This window comes from Ammospiza caudacuta, chromosome 13 (assembly GCF_027887145.1).
Source record: "Ammospiza caudacuta isolate bAmmCau1 chromosome 13, bAmmCau1.pri, whole genome shotgun sequence".
Classification (NCBI taxonomy): Eukaryota; Metazoa; Chordata; class Aves; order Passeriformes; family Passerellidae; genus Ammospiza; species Ammospiza caudacuta.
The window spans coordinates 2,674,003-2,691,275 of record NC_080605.1 but is presented as its reverse complement, the minus strand read 5'-3'; the positions used below and the strand labels follow the sequence as shown (position 1 = coordinate 2,691,275).

At 48.0% G+C, this 17,273-nt stretch overlaps 1 protein-coding gene across 1 annotated transcript in view; it reads left to right on the top strand.

Annotated features, from left to right (window-relative positions):
- Positions 1 to 8,448: 8,448 nt before the first annotated feature.
- Positions 8,449 to 17,273, top strand: part of CMTM4 (CKLF like MARVEL transmembrane domain containing 4) — a 28,143-nt gene continuing 19,318 nt past the window's right edge. Inside the window, exon 1 of the mRNA XM_058813654.1 lies at positions 8,449 to 8,644. Coding sequence (XP_058669637.1) covers positions 8,459 to 8,644 — 186 coding nt within the window. The 5' untranslated portion in view covers positions 8,449 to 8,458. The remainder of the gene's footprint in view (positions 8,645 to 17,273) is intronic.

The window sequence follows — 17,273 nt, the reverse complement described above, 5'->3', positions numbered from 1 at the left end:
AGGCACTGTTTGTCAGCTTCCCTCAGTAATTCCTGTTAGGCAGATTATTTTTGTTTTGATATCCAAGTATCTTCCAAAGAGTGAGCTGATGATTTTTTCCCAAAGAAAAGCGATTCCATTAAGTTTTATGAATTTTAATATGGGTTACGCTGTTCTCCTTTTAATTTCAAGTTGACTAAATTGACACTGGTTTGACAGATTTGTTTCTTTCAGAACAAAAGCTGAAATAGCAGAGTCCTGCTCTGAAAGCCAAGAGTTTTATCTGTCCACAAGAAAGCTGAATTAGCTTGCACAAGCTGCCTTTGAAAAGTGTCTGAGTTTTCAGTACAAATGTTTTGTATGTAACATGCAGTGTAGCTTTATGACATAAAAATGTGATCTTTAACTTAGGCTTGTGTGGTATTCCCATGCCTTCTGAACAGTGAGACAAGCAGAGAAGAGGGAAAACACAATTCTTGTCTGGCTTGCTGTGCCTGTGCTGTGCTAAAGCAGAATGCAATATGGAGATGGGTTACCCACAGTGAGGGTGTCAGGGCCAGGTGTGTGTGTGTGGGAGTGTCATGGGACAGTCAGGAGAGAATCAGAGATGAGGGCAGGGTGAGCAGTTGTGAGCTAGGGTGAGTGCAGGGCAGATTCAGTTTAGATGAAATGTACATTATATAGTATAATAAATAATTCTTCAGCCTTCTGATGATGGAGTCAGATGCATCATTCTCTCTCCCCTTTGTCAAAGTCACCTTTGATTTACAATAGGCTTGCCCAAAACAATCCATCAAAACATGCCAGAAATGGAGTTGCAACTACTGCAAGCATGTGTAGTGAAATATTCAAGTTGAGGAAAGGAAAATGCCATTGTAGATCTCTGGCACTCACCTGACCAGTCTGACAGCATTCCAAAAGCCAAGGACTTGCCTTTTAGAGAGGGAGTGGAATGGACTTCATTGACAGAACAGAGGGAGTGAGACCCCTGGGGGATGGATGGATGGATGGATGGATGGATGGATGGATGGATGGATGGATGGATGGATGGATGGATGGATGGATGGATGGATGGATGGAGAGGGCTGCTGAGATCAGATCCACTCTGTGTGTTGTCCATGGCCTCAGTGAGAGGGACTGCAGGACAGTGCTGTGCCCTGAGGGCACCAAATTAAAACCTCTCCTTTGCAGAGGAGGAAAATGATTACCCACAAAGGACTTGGTATACTGATTATACTCTGCAGATTATTAGAAAGTGAAGATGTTCCAAATTTTCTGATGTTCTGAAAGAGTTCAGTTACTGTGCCTACAGGCAGAGAGGGAGAAGTAGAAGAGAATTCCATTTCATTAAAGACCAGTCACTGACTGCACAGAGAATCTCTTGAAGGCAAAACGAAGGCAGAAGTCCTGGAGGGACAGCTCTGGGCACTCCAACCAAGCCCACAAGTGGCTCTTTCTCACTCAGTGATGGAGCCTGACCATCACAGCTGGGCTCAAGCTTTGGTAAGAGTTGGGAGCTCCTGTGGTGATGGGCTGGTTTGGAAACAAGCAATGGAACATCTGCCCTTGATCTGTGCAAGAGATGGGGACTACTAAATTAATACTGGCATTTGTTTATGCTGTGAACCTGAATTATTACTTCCAGGTTTGTTTTCCTGGGAAGAGCACATATGCCGCAGGACAACCCTGGATTGTCAGTAGGTGACTAATTAGCTGTGCTTAGCTGGCTGAATTGGGATGTTTTTACCAGGATCTTGCAATGCTGAGAAACTGGCAGGATCTGAAATACTTCAAACAGCAAAATCCTGTCAAAATCTCTCCCAAATCACCTTTCAGCTGAACAGAAGTACAACACAACTATTAAGAGAATGCTGTCATATTTCAAATATTTTTAGCATGGTTTCCACTGCTTTTGCATTTGTTCTCTGTCCTGTTCTATCCCCTCCTCAAAAATAACTTAAATCTTTTGGCCAGTCTCAGTGACAAGAAAGATCTCGCAGACAGCTGACTTAATCCCAGTTGCATGAAAATTAAGGGCTTGGTGGAGACGATAAATCCAAAGATTTCCTCTGCTTCAGGCAGGGATTGCCAAGGAAGTTTGGCTGGTTCCTAGGCGAGCCCAGCCAAACAAAGATCTGTGGTCTGCACACACAGAACCAGCGCAGCGCTGGCTTCCTTCTGCTCCAGCAGGAGTTGGAGGGCAGAAATAGGAGCCAAGCAGCTCCTGTGCAAGGGGACCCTGGGGAGGCCCTGGGGCAGTGGCCTCGCTGGGAGGGGTGAGGTGGGGAAGGTGGGAAGAGCAGACAAGCCTGCAAGGAATCAGGATTTATTCGTTCCTCTGTGTACAGCTGTGGAGAGCTGGGGCCATATGCCTGCCCTGGAAGACTTGAAATTATTTTTCCTGTTGAAAAAAAAAGCCAAAAAGCCAAAACTTTCCCTTCCATGTAGAAGACCCATGTAACCAAAGAAATACTTAGTGAGGGAATGAGCCAGATGAGCTGAATACAGAGTTTATGGAGAAATTAGGTGCTGTTGCAAAAGGGAGTATTCTTTGAACTGCTGTTATGGTTGCTGATGTTAGCAGTCAGCTGCAGGTTAGCTGAAAGTAAAACATTCAGAAGGGTAATTAAAGAATGAACTTCTCCACCATGTGCAGTTCCCCAGGAGAAGTGCAGGGACTGGCTGGGTTGTTGCATAACAACGCACACAGGATTCAGACAGTTGAGGTCAGTTGTTTTCGCTGGCCCGTTCCGTCCGTGGAAAGAAAGAATGTAGTGAGTGTACTTCATCTTTTTTTTTAAGCCTGCTAAGGGACCTTTAAAACTTTTCTTATAAAACATGGTTTATACCATTTTTTCATCCTCCCCTTCAGCTTCCCACCTCCTCAAAAAATAAACCCCAGCTCCTTCTCTCCAAGGTCTGCTGTACCCTGCCTGCTCCATCACTTGCTATGAAACTACTGATGTTGCAGAGGAAGCCATCCCCATGTCCATGCAGAGGAAACAAGAGTTTTCTGGACTTCTGCTCTAGGTCTGTGTGGTTTTATGGTGTTATTGGAAGACCACCAGACCACCACCTTTTTCTCAGTTCAGGGCTTTTTTTCCCCTCGGTTCCCTGGATAAATGTAGTGCCATGAATAAAATAAACACTGCTGTCAGTCTCTCTGCATATTTTTTCAGTGTGCTTCATTATACAGGATTCTTTCAAAAGAAATGTAACTCACAGTCTTGGCTGGTTCCCAGCACCATTAAAGGTCTGCTGGCACTTTTCTTAAGAATCTGGTATTTTGCTTCTCTTTTTTATAGAAATTCATTTCACCTTCTGCTCTGTAGAATGTCTGCTGCCCTTTAGCCCAGCTGTGGCTGCACAGTAACCCCTCTCTGGCACTTGCAGATTGCAGATGCCCTTAGAAGTGTTTGGAGGTGAAAGGAGCCAGTGATTTCCTCATTCACTACCAAACTGGCCCAGTAGATGAGACAGAATGAGATGTCAGTCCCTAATCCTGGAGTAAAAAAAAATAATAAAATGGTTCTGTGAATGGCTCATTGTTAAAAGCACATGAAGTCGTGTTCCTGTCTGCAAGGTAAGGGTCTCACGGATCCCTTTGGCAGCATTGCATTTCTTGGTTTTGTTTCTGGGAGGGGGGAGGTTTGTTTGTTTGTTTGATTTTGAAAGGGAAACCCTGTTTCCTGATAGTGATGGTGAAGTTTCAGCAGTGACACTTTTACCTGTCCCCTTAATCCAGTACAGCTCCTTGGCAGGGTCCTGTGGGGACTTCAGCTGCCTCTGCTCCCAGCTGTGGGAGCTGGTGCCATCCCTGGCGCTGGGGACTGTCACCTGAAGCCTGGGGGCTCCAGGGCTGCTCTGTTTGTTTTCCAAGGCCTCAGGGCTGGAATCCAGGTGGAGGTGGTGAAAGTCTGCACTGACTGATGTTGTAGCTGAGGAGAGGAGTAGGACTCACCACATTTTGGCTACTGAAGCTGCAGTTTTTTGACCAGATGGAAAGCCCAGGAGTCCCTCCCTGTGCTGTGGTGTGTGCCCAGGAGAGCCTGGCCAAATGGGCACGGCGTTTTCAGCCAGTGGAACTTGCAAGAAGCTTTTAGAGGCTGCCCTTCATCTCAGATTCTTTCTGTTGTCCTCTCTGCTTCTCTCTGAACTTTCCTCAGCTGGCAGGGCTGTGCTCTGACCCTTTCCTCAGCTCTAGGACAGGTTTTTGACTCCCAGCTGTGGAACCCAGGTCTCCTCACTGTTCCTGAGGTGCCTTTGCTCGTGGTGTCCTGCTGGGGGGCTGCAGTGCCAGCTGTGGTGACACGGGATTGCCACACTGCTCAGCAGCATTGCAGAGAACTGACCTCATGACTCCCCAACATCCCAGACAGTCTTTCTTCTGCTTAAAATCTGTCAGAACTCACAGCTTCTTCTTCCTCTATTAATTCCTACTTCTGACTCAGCAAAATTATTTGTCCACCTCCCATGCAGCTCATGGCTTCAGAACCAGTGTGCACACCACACTCCCACACTGGGAAAATGCACAATTCCCTGCACTGAGGCACTCAAGGCTACCAGATGTTTTCCTAAAGCAAGTCCTTTATTAGCTTTTGAGGGTGGGCCTTGGCTTTTTTCTTTTCCCCAACTGAAAAGCTGAGAAAAAGCTTCAGCACTTTTTACGTTGAGAATTTCAAGGGGGGAAAAAAGCCTCCTGTCTGATGCCAAAGTTAAACTCTAATCACTGCTCAGCTCTCCTGGAATTTGGCAGCATACCAGTGCTCCTTCCCCTTGGTAGATCACGTGGAAATACCGGAGCCTTTTCTTAAAGAACCTCTCAGCTCTTTTCAGGTACTTGCACAGATGTAACTTTCCTGTTAGGATTCTAATGCCTTTTACACTCTTGACAGCGTTAAAGCACCATTCCTAACAAGCACCATTCAGATCTACAAAATTTTATGTTTGAGCATTAAAATACTTTTAAGTGTGTTTAAACTACATACATGCACTTTAAAATCTGGTTTTAAAATTATATTCTACTGGAATAGAATCACAGTTTTAATCTTGGAAATAGCACTTAAATGTGCTTAATGAAAAGAACCCAAAATTGGTTCACAAGTTTATGTGAGGTTGTAGGAACAGCTTAGATTAAGGTTGAGAGATGAAGGTCTCTTTGTTCAGTTTGTTCACTGAGAATATTTAAGATTCTCTTTCAACTGCTTTTTGCACCTAACTCACCAGCTGGTTTTAATTTATGACCAGTGTCATGGAGATTCTTTCTGATGGGGAGTTTTTAATTCTGTCAAAGCTGACCCAACTGTTCTGTAACAATCAGATCATTTAATTACACTGTCTATGAAGAGTATACTTGGTTTTTCCCTCAGTGCTGCTTCTTCCTTGTTTTCACTCTTCAGTCCCATTTTAGCTGGATGTGAAGTGATTAAATCCCTGATGTGATTAGCTCGATACTATGGTGATGTCTTGAGTGCTGAGGAGTGACCCAGTTCCCCATTTTCCTGGTCCCCTGAGCAGGCACACAATGGAATGGCAGGCTGTGCTGGAAAGTCACAGAGCCAAAGTTATCTGAGAGCGATCTGATCCGCGGGGATGAATGCAGTGACCTTTTTCCTGGATCACTCCTTCTATTTACATATTAAACGCAGACTTTTTTTTTTCCTTCCCGTGCTGCAGAGCTGAAAAGGTGCCGTATCAGGCAAGAATGTGTGTAAAGGATTCCTTTGTTAAATGCTGGCAGCAGCCTCAGCCAGCCTTGCCAAGTCAGTCCAGCCCACCCACCCACCCATCCAGGAGCACGCCAGGGATCCGAGCACAGCCTGGGCTGGGTGTGGGCTCTCCTGGCAGGGCTGTGCCCTGGGAGCTGGGACTCCCAGGGGCTGGGACAGACACTCGGGAGCTGCCCTGGGAGCTGGGACAGACACTCAGGGGCTGGGACAGACACTCGGGAGCTGGGACAGACACTCGGGAGCTGCCCTGGGACACTCACACTCCGGGACCAGCCCTCCTCTTGCCCCAGAACACCTTGCTGGAGCAGAGCTCTCTCGCTGTGCTCTCCCTGCCCCTGAAACTGGCTGCCCAAAACCAGACAGGTTTGGTGTGTCTGCACCTCCCAGCACCCCCAAACTGCTCTCATGACTTAAATACATTTACACTTTGTGTTCTCCACGCCAGGGGAGAAGGAAGTTATTAACAAGTTTGCAGAAGGGTGTGCTGGAGGAACTAAGCAAACAGCCAGAGTAAAGATCTCCTACCACCTCACCTTTTGCTAAACCACTCAACCATCTTCCCCCTTTGTCCTTCTTCAACACACCTTTAGATTCTCTTTCAACACACGGATGTGTTTTGATTAGAATTGCAAAAGACTGACCAAAATAATACTCACTGGATGTTTCAGAAATGTTTTCCTTCCTTTGCTCAGGACAGTTTTCCAGAACTGCAACAGCAGTCCTTCAAAATAAAGGTTAAATGTTTCTTCAGGTAAATATGCATAACTTGTGTTCTGAAACACCCATGGAGCCTTCAGTTGCAATCCAGAGATGCTCTAAATGACAACCACATATTGTGAGAGTTGTAATTTCTATAACTCCCTAGAGTTATACAAGAACTGAGATAAGAGACTGTAAACACCTATTAGTCCAGCCCTGTGCCACAGTGGGATTTTCCCCTTTCATGATTTCCTATTGTTAGGCCAGGTTCATGTGACCTAAGCAAGAGTTATCCTCGGGTTTCTCCATGCTTTACTCATGTTTTCTTATTTTTTTGTTTCCCTGATGCTCACCCTTCACCAAAGGGCAATGACTTTGTTTTACACATCTCCCAACTCTTCACCTTGCTTGAGAATACGGCCTTACCCTGCTGCTCAGGGTGTAGCAGAGAAGCTGTGGGAGGACTTTGCACAGTCAGCTGCAGCTCCACTTAACCAAACTGTGACTGTTAGTGGTGAACAAACCCCTGACTCTTCCCCTGGCTCTCTCTCCTTGCCCCTCCTTCTTTGGAGGTGTTTATCCAGAGGCCAAACGAAAGAAGAAAAATATCTTGAAATTAAAAATCACGTGTACACGGTAGAACCTATGAAAAGAGGGAACAAAGGAGTTTCAAGGGAACTGAAAGGGACACATGAGTAGTTACCTGTGTGTCCACCTGTGTGTAGACACGCAGGTAACTGAAAAGGAAATCCCCAGGTGGATAATTCACAGTATTCGTGGAAAACGGAAGAACTGCAGCAGTTAGACTCTTGGAGGCCAGAGGAAGATGCTAGAATTGTAATGTGTTAAAGTCCTGTAATGTGGAACAGGTGACAGTGTAAACTATCAGTGACAAGAAAAGGAGCACGGCTCTATCAGAGCCTGGCTGATATCCAAGGCAGATCACAGGATGCGACACGGAACAACTGAACCGCACCGTGGTACACAGCAGTAGGGCTGTGTTTAAAAAAATAACTCAGCTGCATTTCCCTCACCTGGACTTGCCGGGTTATGTTGCAATTTGTCCTTATTTGTCGTGACATAGCACAAGGAAAAGCACCCTCAAAACCTGATTCAGAGCCAGTCAAGGCTACCTTGGAAAACGTCACTGTTTCGAAAGACAACACTGGTGGAAGAACGGCGCGGAGGTTTCCGCTGCCGGAGCCGCTCGGGCGCAGTGTCAGAGCAGGGGCTCGGCCGTGAGCCCGGGGCAGGTCCCGGAGCCCGGAGCCTGCTCCGAGCCCGGCCCGCGGGGGCCGAGCTGGGGCCGTGAGCGCACCTCGGAGCCAGCAGCGGCCGCACAAAGCCGAGCGGCCGCGGGCCGGGCGGGGCGGGCGCGGTGCCCGGGGCAGGTGCGCGGCCCTCCCCGCGGGGCGGGCGCGGCGCAGGCACCGCCCGGCTGCGCGCCCTCCGGGGCGGGCCCTGCCCGCCCTTTCCGCTCCGCGCAGGGGGAGGAGCGGCTGCGGCAGCGCCGCTCGGAGCTGGGCTGCTCTGCCGGGACCGGGACCAGGATCAGGACCGGGATCGGATCGGTACCAGGACCAGAACCGGGATCGGGACCAGCATTAGGATCAGAACCAGGACAGCGGAGCCGGGAGCACGCCCCCGAGTGGCGGGGCGGGCTGCGGCGCTCAGAGCTGCGCGCCCCCGGCCGGGGCACGGCTCCGCATCGGGACAGGGCAGCTCCGCTCCGCGCACCCTGCACGCTTCTCCGCACCGCACCGCGGCAGCGCTCCGCGCCTCTCCGCACCGCACCGCGGCAGCGCTCCGCGCCTCTCCGCACCGCACCGGGGCAGCGCTCCGCGCCTCTCCGCACCGCACCGCGGCAGCGCTCCGCGCCTCTCCGCAGGGCAGCGCGGCCCCGCTCCGCGCGATGCTGCCCGGGCGCTCCCCGCACCGCAGCGCCTGAGGCGAGCGCGGGGCGGCCATGCAGCCCTCGCTGCTTTAGCTGAGCGCGGCGCTCGGCCCGGAGCCCGCGGCCACCCCCCGGCGGCACCGGCAGCACCGGCACCATGAGGAACGGCGATGACCTGGAAGGCTTCGACGGCGAGGCGTCCAGCGCCTCCATGATCTCTGCGGCCAGCAGCCCCTACCAGCCCACCACGGAGCCCGTCAGCCAGCGCCGCGGGCTGGGCGGCCTGCGCTGCGACCTGGACTACCTGCGGGGCACCTTGGGCAGGCTGAAGCTGGCCGAGGTGGTGAGTACCGCGGCGGGGAGCCGGGCGGTGTGAGGGGCGGGCCCGGCCGGGCCGTGCGGCGCTGCCGGGGCCGCGGGAGCGCGATCCACCGGGGCCGTGTGCCCAGAGAGCCGCTGCGGGGCCGGCACAGCGCGGCGCGGCGGCTCCGTGCCAGCACCGCGCCTGCCGACCCCGCTCCCTGCGGCCCGGTGCCCGGGGCAGCCTCCGCCGCTCCCCCCTGGGACCCGCCCGGTGCTGGGTGCGGAGCTCGCAGAGCCCTCGCTCGCCTGCTTTGCCCTTAGCGGGCACAAGTTCTCCTAAGTGCACCGAGTAAAAAGAAAGAAACCCTTAAAAAAACCCCGAACACCAAACCTGAGGTTTTGTATTGGGAAATTAAACGTGAGCTGGGTTCGTTCGTGTACTTTGGACGCCTGGGCTGGTTCAGTTTGATGGAGCCCGTGCAAGGCTCGGACCACCCCAGCAGTGAAACGCGTAATAAACACCGAAGCATTTCAGCATTTTCTGTGCTGCCAGTGCCTTCATCTGATCTGCTTTCCATTTCTCTATAATATTTATGTTTTTCAAATCAACAAATGTGTTTTTCAGGATCTTAGGAAAAGAGGTGCTTTATGCAAATGATAATCACCTTGAAAGAGATTTTAAAGTAATTTCTTACAGGGTGCTGCAAATTCTTGTAACTTAAGTTCTTTGAGAAGTGTGATGCTAGAAACATTTTAATATTTCGTATTTATAACTTTGGCATTTAAAACCACTGCTGGTTAGTACAAGGCAAAACTTGCACATACAGGTTTCATGAAAAACACATTGGAACTATCCTGGCTTCAGCTGCACACAGGTTTATAGAGGACTCTGGTGATGAGTTCATTTTTTATGAATGCCCAGTACAATCCAGGCTTTGGAAGTGTGATTTGTTTCCATCTCATCTCCTCGGCGCAGGGCAGGATCTGTGCTCTGCGAGTGGTAGCAGTGAGCGTGTGAGCCCAGTAAAACACCCGGGACCAGCAGTGTGTGCAGTGTGTGTGTTCAGGACTGGAGCCAAGGGATCTGTCATCGCTGTGCAACATCTACCTGTCTTCGAGCTGTTAAAAACTGTCCATGTGGTGGAAATCCTGGGCTGGTGCTGCCTGATACGCTGAAATAATCCGCCCTCGGGATTTTTGTTTCAGTTCCTACTGCAGATCCTTTCGGCAGCACGCTAATAACCATGGCAAGTCTTGTTAAAAACTTGTCATTAAAATGACTAATTACTGATTGTAACCGAATCCTTTATTATTAAATCTGACTTGCTTGGAACAAATCCCAAAGATGCTTGGAGTACACCTCATAAGTTTTTAAGTCATGTAAAGAAAGATGGGGGAAAACCACGCTCTGCTGGGGTTAGAGAGGTTTCCTTGTCCCTGGACAAAGACACAAAGACACTGCTGCTCTCAGTCCTTGAGGACATTGGTACTTGCAGAGCAGTGTTTTGAGAGGAGCTGAGCTGTGCTTTGTGCCAATTTCACAAGAATGATCTGAGCTATTGCATGTGGTTCCCAGGGGTGTATGAATGCAGAGGGGCAGCAGTTAAATAGAAATAAGGTTGGTTAGTGTAGGGTGGAAGGCTGTGCACCACCTCAGCCCGGTTACTTGTACTCAAAAAAACTCCTCATTCATGGTAATGGAAGAGCAGACTTCTGACATTTGCAAACCAATGGAAAACTGAGCAGTGTTGGAAAAGAGAGAGAGCACGTTCCACTGTGTACTTAGGTTGCTTATTTGTCAAGTATAATTATTGCAATTACAATATTCAATAATGCCTTTACAAAAATACTGTAGGAACCAAAACGTAACAAAGTCTGTGGTGTAGAACTCTATCTCTTAAAAACAAGAAGGAACTCCTGGCACTCAAATAAACATTACAGAAAGGAAAAATGCAAGTATTGGTTAAGATAGAAGTCTCTAAGTGTATTATAGTAAAAAAGAATGTTACAGGAAAGATTACAATGCATGTGCTTCATTTAGCATCAGGATTTATCTTAAAATACATTTGTGATTGACAGGCAAAATATCAGCTCGAGGCAAACATTGCTGCTGCTTGTTCTAATCTTTGGTTGAAGGGCTTCCCACAAACTGCCCTGTGGTGCTGAGGGAAGGAAAACTGCTGCTCTTTGTGGCTTGCATGGCCCTGCTTCCAAATGCCCATTTTTGACTGTCAAAAACAGAGGGAACAGGGAAAACCCACATCACTTAAAATAGGTGTAAGGCTCTGTTAATTTGTTGTAGATTTATCTTTATGGATTCAAATAAAGGGGTTGTTGCAAGGGGGTAAACCATGATGACATTGTAGGCATATGGAGTAATGTAAGTGCTGCTAGAGGGGACAATAGTTTTAACTCATTAATATTTCAAGACAATATGCCCAAAGTGTCCTTTGGAGGGACACCAGTGTAATGGGTTATGATGATGTTTCATGTGTGTTATTGTGCAGCTTATTTCTCAGCCTTGTTTTGGTTTTTGCTAAGTTTAGATTTGGTTGCAGACTGGAAAACTACAATTTGGGGGTTCCATCTCCTCTTTATGGGCAATGGTCAGTAATAGCAGTGAGGGAGCAAGGGAAGGGGCCCATGTGGAACAGCTTAGTGTTGAAATGACTTCCCTGATTTTGACAGTGCTATTGCCAGGCAGGTGAGCGTTTCAGAAAGGAAGCCTTTAGCTGTGTCTGTGTTCTGTTGAAATAGCTGTGTGTGTGTCAGGATCTGTGAGGGAGCATCCCTCCACACTGGGGCTGCAGCTGTGGGCTCCTTGCAGCAGCAGCTTGGAGGAGGGTGGGGAGTGTTGGACCAGGTCAGAAAAGGAGTGTGCAGGGCTCCTGACACCTGAGGGTGTCCCCAGGCAGGGGGAAAGTGACACAAAGTGACACACAAAGGGCACGAAGGGAAACTGAAGGGGAGAGTACTTAAAGGCAGCTTGCAGCCTTCATGTTTGCTTTGTGCTTTTGGTTTTGTTCTGATGGGACTTTGATCTCAGAAGGGACGTCAGGGACAGCCCAGTGCATTTGTGTGCTAACCAAAGAAATGTTTTTCCTTTGGAGAGGTTGTCTCCATTGACCTCCTGGCATTTAAAAGGAGCAGTACCTTTTCTCATGGAAGGAGTGAGAGGTGGCCGTCCTTGGAGAGCAGAGCAGGAATGTTCTTTAGAGTTTATTCTCGTTTCTTTCTGGCATGAATTTGTTTCTCATGCTTTTGAGTGCTTTAATACTTCCCACAGAGACTGCTGTACGATGATGAAATGGGTATCACTGGAAAACTTTGCTATGGATGTCCTCAAATGATTAGTTTTATTTCAGTACTTTCTCCCCATTCCCTTGAATCTCCTAAGGACAGTCTCTCATGAGTGTGCTTGCTGGAAAGAGATGTTTAGTGTGGGGAGTCAGGAGGGGCCCATTCTGTCATGCCAAGCAGATCAGCTGGTTGGGAGGTACCTCCTCCTCTTTGCTGGAAATACTTTCATTTTAGATGAGACTGTCTGCTTTTTTTCCTGCCTCTTCATTTTAGTTTTCAGCTTTTCCAAATGCATTATTATTATTATTTTTTTTCCTTGGTTATTGTAATTCTGCACCTTCAAGTACCTTACTGTCATTAAGGCTGGGCACAGACACGTTTCCTACTGAGATTCCCATGGCTGGTCGTGGCTGCCCTTTGCTGCTCGGTGTTTTTGGAGGTGGGCTGTGCATAGGCTTGAAGGGAAGGAAAACCAGGCAGGATCCTGTTGGAAACCTGGTTGGCTCTCCCTGTAGCCCTGCCAGGTTTGCCTGATTTAGAGTGACATGTATCACCTTGGGCAGCTGTGCCGGTGGCTGTGAGGAACTGTGCCTGGTCAGCTCCCGTGGCGTGGGCAGCAGGTAGGAATGCTCCACCTGGGACCACAGAGCAGCAGGAGCAGAAACCCCTCAGCTTGTGCTGGCTGGGAGGGTGGATGGCACTTGTGGTGGTTGGTGATGGCTTCTGTGGCTCAGACAGCCCCAGACATTCTTCTCCTCGTGTGCTTGTTCCAAATGCTACAGAAATCCATCAGAGATTCCTTTTAAAGAAGATAATACTTCTGCTTGGGAGGTCTCTGAGCTGGAGATGCTGATGAGTGCACTGGGAAGTCTCACTGCTTTCTTGCTCTTGTCTTCTTGTCTGTAGCATTTGATATTGCCAGGGGAGGCAGCAGTTTGAGCTAAATGAAATCTGCTGGGAATAGCAGTTCAGATGTTCATAGTTTTCAGAATAAAAAGTTCTATCTTCATTGGTGGAGAGTAGCTGTGCGTTGAAAAAAAGTTGTTTTGTGGCTTGCTGTCATTATACATTTCCAGATTCAGAAATGGGTTGCAGAGGCCAGGACTACAGTGGAGCTCAGGGCTGTCAGGTTCTGTTGAGATGAAGAAAACAAAATTTAAAAGTCAGGAATGCGTGCCTACATGGGTAATAAGACTGTTGAGAATTCTTGTTGTTAATTATATTGGAAAATTAAAGTAATAACATTCATGTTCCAAGGAACAAGCTAATTGCTGACTATTGGAATCTGGTTGAAAGCTATTCTGAGGTGTTCATTAATCTCATATTTAGTTACTGCTTTCTTCTTGTGTCTGGAGCCCAGCATCTCAGCTGGAGGGGAGGATTGGATGGAGCCCCCAAGCTCCCCCCGTGTGTGACGTGTCCCTCCTGAGGGCCTGTGTGACTTGGCCCTGCAGTGCTCTGGGTGTGATTCCTGATGGGAATGGGTGGCTGGAGCAGGGAGCTGCCATCTGCAGTCAGGGAACTTCGCTGGCTCAGTGTGAATGAAGGGAGATGGCTTTGGCACTGGTTGTGGTGGAGTTTGGATTTCTGTCAGTGGGTGTTAATTCAGCATGTGCTGAGCTTTGATTTTCGGTGGCATTTGTAGCTGCTTGTTCAGAAGATGTGGGGTACCACACCTTCCCACGTGGTGATCTCTGGTATTTGCTCTTAGAAAAAGGCTGTTATCTCATATTGACAGGAGCAGATTCGTAATGCACAAATATGCTTAGAAATAGTTTTCAGGTGTCTCTTCAGTGCCTCTGAAACTCTTGGCTTTTCTTCAAAACGATTTATCTTTAAATGTTGTGGATCTGCATTGGTGTGTGGTGGCATTTTTATCCTAATATTTACTGTGGAAGAATAGTAAGATAATTCTGTTTAGCTTAGCTTTTTATTGTTTCTGTGAACCCAAGAAACTAAAGAAATTGCTGTGTCTGTCTTCCCACAGAAAGGTGAATGGGTTTTGGTTTCTTTCATGGTGTCTCATAACTACCATCTGGCCATGGCATATCTTCCTGCCAGTAAACTCCCGATTCCTGCTAATTTCCCTCCTAAGATAGTGGATAGTTTTTAAATTCCGATTTCTGAAGAAATTCCTACTATGTCTGTACCAAGTATGCTGTATTTTTTTCCCTTCCATAATGAACCAGTGCAATAGTAATAGATGCACTACACTAATGCAGTTCTCATGGTATTAATAATTGGAAAGCTATCTTTACTTCTTGTAATGTTTCTGGTGATATCTTTTGTTGATGAGGCTCCCTAGTGATTTAATTATCATCTTGAGATAAGAAAGACAAGGACTAGAAATTTAAGAGGTTGTAACATAATCAGTGTTGGAGGAATCTGTTACTTGTGGTGAGAGTTAGTGCATTGTTTTGCAAAATCAACTTGCACGCTTTCCAGTAGCCACCATCATCCTGTGCTCAAAGTTGCATTTCATCAAAATCCCTCTTGCTTCAGGACCTTGACAAATAATTTTGTACTGAAATTTTGTATACAAAGAAAACTAAATGCACAGTGAAGAGACATCTTGATGCCTCAGGATTTTAGCTTTTATATTTTTCAAATCCTGTATTGCATTAGTGTTTAAACTCCATTTAGAGTGTTCGTTAACTCTCTTCATGTTTTGGTCACACAAAACAATTCCTTTAGGCCTGAAACTCAGGGACACCCTGCAGCCTCAGGCCCTGAAAAGTACAAACAAAAGTGAGTTAGAGGGGAGGAAACTGGGGGAATATCACTTCATTACCTGAAGCTGCAATTGGAGGATTAACCCCTGATGTGTGAATGGACCAAACTTACAATTCTCTGAAAAACTCCATTGTCCATCTTGGGTGTAGCCCCTCCCCTCCCAGAGGCTTTTGACTGCCCAAAATGTGCCTTTTGAAGGTCTTTAATAAAAACCTACTTTTATTCTCTTAACCTTCTCCAGCCCCTGTTCTAGGCAGCCACTCCAAGGCATCATCTTACCAATGGGTCAGCTGCTGTTGTTCTGTAGTGCTAAAGTCACCACTTACTAGACCTGCAATTAAGAATACATTCTTATTTTTTTTTTTTAAAAAAAGTAATTCTCAGATGATTTGAATAGTTGCTTCCAGAACGTGGAAGTGATGTTTAGGTTTCCCTGGAACTTGTGCCATCAACTCCAGACTATGGGAGGAGGGAAGCAAAAGCTGGACAACATCAGCCTGCTGTGGAATAGGTGTGAGAACACCTGGCCATGAGTAGAGAGCAGATGGGTCAGAAATATTGCTGGCAATGGGCAGAGAGGTCCTAGAGCTGGTGTAGCTCTCCCCAGAGTGAGGGGCCACTCACAGCCCACAGAGGGGGCTCGGGTGGGCAGAGATCCTCTGATGGTTTAATGTCCCTGTGTGCAAATTGAGCTGGGAACGGTAACTCAGAGTGTCACATTCCTGACTGTGGTGTCTAATGAGCTGTAATCAAGGCTCTGCTGTGTAATGCTTTAACTTGTGGAAGAATATGATGCATTTTCACCCAGACAAGCGTTCCAGCATCCAGTTAAACTTCTGGTAATGTGTAACTTGACATTCAGGTGGTGATGCTTGCATGTCTTTAAATTTCCTTTCGCTCATATCTGCATTCCCCGAGTGTTCAGGCTGGAAGTGAGCTGACCTGGCTGGGGATGTTTGCTTCATTCAGGAGAGCCTGAAAGCCCAGCAGGAGCAGGAAAAGGAGCAGGAACATGTCCTGTGCTTCTGCTGTGGCTGTCACTGAGGCTCACCCAGGGCCTTCTCAAATGCTGCACATCTGCCACTGATACAGCATTGCTCAAAACAGGTCTGGCCGTTTTTTTCCAAATTATTTTATGAATTGACTACAGCCATTTCCATATTAGGAATTTTCTGTACTTTTGTACATTTTTGAACTGAAGTACTTGTGGCAAGAAAGCAACGAGCATGGTTGTGAATATTATTAAATGCTTAAGTTCTCCAAGTCTTTAAAAATCTGTAGTAACTTCTGTCTCAGGAAATTATTTTCATGCTAGAAATTACTTTCATGCTAGAGACTGATACTGCCACTTGAATGTCGTGAGTAGATTACTTAGCTTAATTAGTGTGATGGCAAGCTCTTCTGAACGAAACTAATTGTTGCATTTAATGCTTAGAAACTTTTATCTAATGTAGAGGAAACCTTTTGTAAGCACGGTGATATTTGAAGCAGAGATGCTGCTGTAATTAGTAACATTTGGAATTGCTGTGGTGCAGCTGTGTCAGTCTGTCCTGCACCCCAGTGTCTGTCTGTCCTGCACCTGTCTGTCTGTCTGTCTGTCTGTCCTGCACCCTGTGTCTGTCTGTCTTTCTGTCCTGCACCCCTGTGTCCGTCTGTCCTGCACCCCCTGTGTCCGTCTGTCCTGCACCCCCTGTGTCTGTCTGTCTGTCTGTCCTGCACCCTGTGTCTGTCTGTCCTGCACCCTGTGTCCGTCTGTCCTGCACCCCCTGTGTCTGTCTGTCTTTCTGTCCTGCACCCCTGTGTCCGTCTGTCCTGCACCCCCTGTGTCCGTCTGTCCTGCACCCTGTGTCCGTCTGTCCTGCACCCTGTGTCTGTCTGTCCAGCACCCCTGTGTCCGTCTGTCCTGCACCCTGTGTCCGTCTGTCCTGCACCCTGTGTCTGTCTGTCCTGCACCCTCTGTGTCCGTCTGTCCTTCCCCCCTGTGTTAGTCTGTCCTGCACCCCCTGTGTCTGTTTGTCCTGCACCCTGTGTCTGTCTGTCTGTCCTGCACCCCCTGTGTCTGTCTGTCCTGCACCCTGTGTCTGTCTGTCCAGCACCCCCTGTGTCTGTCTGTGCTGCCCTCCGTGTCTGTCTGTCTGTCCTGCACCCCTGTGCCTGTCTGTCTGTCCAGCACCCTGTGTCTGTCTGTCCTGCACCCCCTTGTCTGTCAGTCTGTGCTGCCCCCCGTGTCAGTCTGTCTGTCTGTCCAGCACGTTCCCGGTGCAGCTGGCGGGGCTCTGTGTCCTGGCCCCATCTCCTGTGCGAGTTCTCCTTCCCCAGGGTGTCTGGGCTCTTTTTGCCTTTTAAGGCATGGCATCCACGGGGGCCGTGGGGTTACAGCCTTGGGAACCTTGGCATTGCAGGGACATTTTGCACCATTTCCTTTCAGCAAAAACAAACCCAAAGAACTGCAGTGGATTCCCTAGGACTGCTTTAAGTTCTTGACTAAACAGTCAAGATTAAAATTCTCATTAAAATTCCTTTCTTGTCTTAGTATTTGTGGGATGTTTGATGGTTACTCATAGTTTGGATTAAATGGGATTTTAAAGGATACAGAGAGATTCTGATAGTGATGAAACAGAACTTCCACTTTTTAA